The 6,390-nt window shown below is 33.9% G+C and overlaps 1 protein-coding gene across 1 annotated transcript; it reads right to left on the reverse strand.

Annotated features, from left to right (window-relative positions):
- Positions 1-3,237: 3,237 nt before the first annotated feature.
- Positions 3,238-3,959, reverse strand: LOC107597326 (retinol dehydrogenase 14; the record flags this gene model as incomplete). Its single annotated transcript, XM_016288340.1, has 2 exons — positions 3,238-3,497; positions 3,668-3,959. Coding segments are annotated over 2 exons (552 nt in total), but the record flags the coding sequence as incomplete, so codon positions are not given.
- Positions 3,960-6,390: the final 2,431 nt, after the last annotated feature.

Here is a 6,390-nt window from a genome sequence, read left to right on the forward strand (position 1 = left end):
TTCTCGGACTATGGAAAGATGTGGACATCCAATGACATTAGAGGAGTTCGGAAAAAAAAAAAAAAACTATTGTATCTCTACGCTAGTCATAATAGAGATTTAAAATCATCGGAGGCCGTTAAAGAGCAGCTGATTAGAGGAACTTGCGAAATTCGTTTAAAAATTAAGATTTCGGTGTTTTTTAACTGAAAGAATTACAATTTTTGCTCTTTTGCGTTTTTTTGCTCTTATATTTTCGCACCATATGGACATATACTTATCACTATTACTCATTCTATTTTTGAGAGTTTATATATATTTTGTTTGTCGTCTGTGTGAGACTTTTAAGGAGAGTGAAAAATGTGTTACCCTGGATCCTTTTTAAAGTGTGTTTACCCTTTGGATGGGCAAAGTGCAAGGTGTGTGAAAACTTTCGAAGAATGAGGTTTAAAATCGGCAGCAATAGTTTTATATTTCAGAAGATGGTGAGACGTAGTTTATGAAGTGTACGTCACACCTCATGCAACTTTATGCTGGTTTCAGTCTACTTTTAAAGGGTTGGTAATTGTGGTGAACTGTCGTGTCGGTGTGACATCATCACCCGGTCATGTGACTTATTTTATTGACCTTATATATTGATTGTGTCCTCAGGTTGTATTTAATTATTTGATTATTTTATTGCAAGTTCTTACGTGCTTCTTAAGTTTATGTGCGTTGCACACTTTGATGTTTGAACACACTAGCTTTGAGCCACGTCATATCGATGATGACTACTGATCTTTTGTTGTTATTATTTGAAAGAAACCATCTGAAGCGCCTCTCATATAGATAAAAAGAGGCAATCTTTTAAAATCCAATCAAAAGATTTCTCTCAAACAAAGCGACCCCGCGAGGCACGTGTTTGTGTGTTTGTGCTCCAGTGTTCTGCTTCTGTTACAGTTGCGGCTCATTCTTGGATGATTTATCTCATTCAAAACTTCACCTGTGTTTATATGAGTCGTCAGAGTTCCACGCCTGTCCACTCCCTAATAAAAAAAAAAGACAAAATCACAAAAAAACAAAACAGCATGTAAAAAGTGTACTGTTCCGTGTGTTTAGCAACGAAAATAAACATGTTAACGAGTGAAAGTGCACATCACTATTAAAACAGGACACACAGTATTGAAACTGCAGTTTACTTGCGTTTCAGCTGGATTTTCTTTGCATGACAGTCACTTGAACACTAGGTTTGGTGTTATTTATCTTTTTGATTTCATTTTTTCTATTGAATGCTGGTTTACCTAAACCTTTCTCTTATCTGTTTTACCAGCTTTGTTAAGTGCATATATTATAATATTTTTGTCCCAAAATGATGCTGACAATGGCAGTGTAAATGACGAAGACTATAGCTACGAAATGTCGATGATATTAAGATTATTGGAATGGTGATATTTCTACGGCATGCTTTTGTATTAAGCTCATTGTTGTCAATGCAGGGTGACTGATATTTATATTAACGACTATAAGATTACTCATTAGTATGAGACTGCTTGACTTCAGAGAAGCACTTGCAATATTAGCTAAATATGCATGGGTTTTTCAAAATCATTTTTAGCTAAATTTGTATCGGCAGTGACATAGTTCTGCTGTTTGTGCTTTGCGGATATTCACCAAACCTTGAATGGCCGATAAAACCGTGGATTGTTTCTGACTTCTATCTGTCTTTTATGACTAACTTAACAATTACAGCTCGGTAGGTCCAGAGAATTTCTACCTGCACCGTCTTTTAGCATAGGACTGTTTCCGTTTCACTCGTCATACCACTTCTCTGATTGGAAACAGTTCCGGATAGCTTCTCTGAAGTTGAGTTTTCTCACAGTAGCCCTCTGTTAGTTTTGTTTTTTCTGTATAAGATAATATTCTCTTTGATTTCTGATGATTCTTACTCTTGTTATTGCTCTGTTCTCAAACATGCTCTGTGTATTCCCTGACTTAAGCAAATGTGTTCAAAAGATATAAATAAATGAGATGATTTAAATACTGAAGAACTGTGTACATGTGCATTCAAAATTGACAAGCGATATATATTTTTAAAGTGTTCCAAATTTTTTTTAGCAGGCTTGGAATTTTTCTCATTCATTTTTCTTTTGCTAAAGAGTTGGGAATTACTTTAAATAATGCAGGCTGCTGGCTTATACCATCAATCAACAACCTCGTAGCTCACAGTAGATCTAATTTAACATATTAAAAATCAATTCCCCCTAGGAGAAAATTAATGGGATTTTTACTTCCTTAACCTGACTGGAAGGTAAGTTTTAAAAACCGTTAAAAAAAAAAAAAAAAGTTTAAAAACGCCTGCAGAAGTCATGGAAATAAGTCAAATCATATTTTTATAATGCAAATGGAAATTGCTTTCTTAATCACTTTGTCTTTATTTTTCATTAGCATTTAAAATGCATTTTAATAAAAAATTCTACCTTGAGGAAAAATTTATACGTTTTTTTTTTTTTTTGAAAATACACCTTTGACATGGAGGGATCAAATTAATGAATGCAAAAGTAATGTAAATCGCTTTGGATAAAAGCATACGCCAAATGCATTAATGAAACCTTTGTAATTTTAGATTTGTGCGCTTTCAGGCTTTGATTAGTTTGCATTTATTAATAGCCACCTTCCATCTTAAATGGAATTTGTGGTGACCTATTTACATTCTTCACTAATTCAAGTGTTTAACGAAAACATGGGCAATTCAATACTGCATGTCAAAAACCACGTCAATCATCATTAAATAAATTACACTGTAAAAAACAGCACATACAACTCACACAAAACTAAACGGTGTCATATACACCTTTGACATGGAGGGATCAAATTAATGAATGCAAAAGTAATGTAAATCGCTTTGGATAAAAGCATACGCCAAATGCATTAATGAAACCTTTGTAATTTTAGATTTGTGCGCTTTCAGGCTTTGATTAGTTTGCATTTATTAATAGCCACCTTCCATCTTAAATGGAATTTGTGGTGACCTATTTACATTCTTCACTAATTCAAGTGTTTAACGAAAACATGGGCAATTCAATACTGCATGTCAAAAACCACGTCAATCATCATTAAATAAATTACACTGTAAAAAACAGCACATACAACTCACACAAAACTAAACGGTGTCATAAAAATCACATTCTCACAAACCAAAAACTAACATGGCTTTCTATGAATAACCTAAGTATCAGTCTGCTTATTAAACATGCAAACAAAAAGCACTGTATACTGTTATCAGGCCAGTTTAACTAGTCTCTCGCTGGCCTCCCAAAGTTTCTTTGCTACTCCAGAATCTCTAGCGAAGGCTCTAAGGTGAGCCGGCTGACAGTCGGTGAAATATCCTCCATTGTGCTCGAGCACCTCGTCTGATACGGTGCAGTAGACCACCGTCTGCGCCCCAACCTCGCACGAAACAAAAAACATGAACATCACCACCTGCACAAGGATCCGGAACAAAACCGAGTAATGACAGATCCAGTTACTCTGAACGTAACCTGAATGAGACAAAAGTCACCAGATGAACTTCACAATAATCAGTTCAGACAATTACAGGTTCTTGCTACGGTAAAGATCACTACTATTACTGCTCAGACTTCAGCAACAGCAGAGCAACCTTTTCCACTGTTGTAAAAATGAGAAAGTCAGCCTATATTTTATATCTCACCAGGGTGAACGGCGTACGCGGTCACTCCTTTCCCCTCCAGCGTGCGAGAGAGCTCCTGTGTGAAGTAAATGTTGGCCAGCTTGCTGCGGCAGTAGGTGAAGAACCGAAACAGGTTGTAGTTGAGATCTTGAAAGTCCAGCTTCTGGTACTTGTAGCTGGAGCAGGTGAGATTGATCATTCTGCTCGGTGAACTCTCATTCAGCCACGGGAGAAGGTTGGTCAGTAAGAAGTGGCCAAGGTGGTTCACACCAAAGCACATGGAGAAATCATCATCTGTCCAGTCGAGGAATATTGAATATTGAATATCAGCAATATTGTGAAATATTATAATTTAAGAAGTGAATGTAAGAAACATTTCTTCTTAATGTTTTTGCTTTTGAATTTTTGCTGTTGAACATTTTTGTGGAAATCATGATACACCAGCATTCAAAAAGTTGGGATAAGTAAGATTTTTCAAAAAAAAAAATGTATACTTTATTTCAACAAGGCACTTTAAATTGATAAAAATGATAGCAAATAAATTTACAGTATTGCAATATCTTATAATATACTCTGTATATATTTGGAAATTATACAATATTTATTTTATTACTTGCTATAGTGCTGTACTGTTAGATGTATTATTTATTTATTTAAATTATACCCCATTTTTTATTTATTTATTTTAATCACTTTTATTGACTTTACTCAATTTTTAACGGAATCTTATTTTATTTTTATTTATTTTTTTACACTATTTTTCTCTAAAATTTCAAGGACCCCCTAATAGCCCCTAGAGGCGGGGCTAGGCATTAGAAGTAACAAGTTTACGTAATCAGATTACTTTTTTCAAGTAACTAGTTAAGTAAAACATTACTTTACATTTACAATGAAATATGTGACCCTGGACCACAAAAACAGTCTTAAGTCGCTGGGTTATATTTGTAGCCATAGCCAAAAATACATTGTATGGGTCAAAATTATAGATTTTTGTTTATGCCAAAAATCATTAGGATATTAAGTAAAGATCATGTGCCATGAAGATATTTTGTAAATTATTAAACCGTAAATATATCAAAACTTAATGATTAGTACCGGTAATATGCATTGCTAAGAACTTCATTTGGACAACTTTAAAGATGATTTTCTCAATATTTAGATTTTAGATTTTATTTAGATTTAGTTACTTTTTCTACAGAGTAACACAATATTGTAATGCATTACTTTTAAAAGTACTGGTAACACATTACTTAAAGCCTTTTACTTATAATGCATTATAAAGGCATTCATAATGTGTGCTGTAATGCATTATATCTTTTCATAAATAATTATAACCAAAGTTAAAATGCATTACAATATTTGAAAGTGTGCTTGTCATGTGTTTTAATGCATCATACTTTCTAAAGCTGAAGCAATAATAAGTGTAATGTATTATAACTGTGGTTACAAATAGTCATGAGATCATACATTGCATTATAAGGTGCATTGCAAAGCATAATTCACATACAATCAATCTGAATTATTTGAATGTGACCTGTGGTAGCATTCAAAACAGCAGCTGCCAATCAATCATGTTACTCTAAAGAGATGCTACTCTTACATAGTCGGATATATGAAGCCAAATGTACTCACTTACCAGTTATAAGAATCGTTTTTCCATCTAACCTCTTCACATCCATGCAATGCCTTCTCCGTTTCAGCCATTTCAATACCAAAAAGCACAAAAGTGCGGAAAATATAAATGTATAACAAGCACTGTTGGGAAGGTTACTTTGGAAATGTAATTGGTTACAGATTACAAGTTACCCAACTTAAAATGTAATAAGTAGTGTAACTTTTTAATTACTTTATTAAAGTAATGTAACTGATTACATTTGATTACTTTTTCATTACTTTTCTACATTTCTAATGTTTTCAACTGTTAATCATTTTCAAACATGTAATAAACCAGGCAGGGTTTAACTTACAATATGTGCTCAACACTGATAACTCTCAGACTTTCGAAATCCTTCATCACTTGAATTAAGATTATAATATTTGAATTTTAAAGGAGACGTTGGATGCAAAATATCTTCATTTGCATATAAAGGTGTCTTCGCAGTGTGTGGACACAACCACCCTACAATGATCAAAACTCACTCATTTTTTTTAATCCCCCAAAAACCTAAAGAGTCTCAATTATAAAGCCATTTTGATTTTGGAGTGAATACCAGCGCTCTCTTCCACATTTAATACCACGACTGAGGTGAGACCCTTGAGCAAGGCACCAAACCCCCAACTTTGTTGGTGTGTGTTTACGGTGTGTGTGTGTTCACTGCTGTGTGTGTGCACTTGGATGGGTTAAATGCAGAGCACAAATTCTGCGTATGGGACACCATACTTAGCCATATGTCAATTCAATTCACTTTCACTAAATTTGTTTATGTCTGGCTGCAGAAATCATTTTACTCCAGGCAGCTTTCTGAATGAGGGACAATTCAAGGCAGGTTTTGTTAAAAAGTTCAAACTCAAGGATGGATCAGTAGCCATTGTTCATGATCCAGCTGCAGATTTCAGACTTACTTTAAAATCATTCTGAGGTTAAATACATATTTAAAATCATAACAAGAAATAGTTTAATAGCTATGATACTGTTTTTGAAATCAAATCTTTGCATATCTATGACAGGAAACACTGGAATCTAACAATGCCTTAGAAAAAACAGTTAATCTTAAAAAAAATAAAGCATATACATAAACCCTATC

This window comes from Sinocyclocheilus grahami, unplaced genomic scaffold (genome assembly GCF_001515645.1).
Source record: "Sinocyclocheilus grahami isolate Dianchi unplaced genomic scaffold, SAMN03320097.WGS_v1.1 scaffold230.1, whole genome shotgun sequence".
NCBI classification, from domain to species: Eukaryota; Metazoa; Chordata; class Actinopteri; order Cypriniformes; family Cyprinidae; genus Sinocyclocheilus; species Sinocyclocheilus grahami.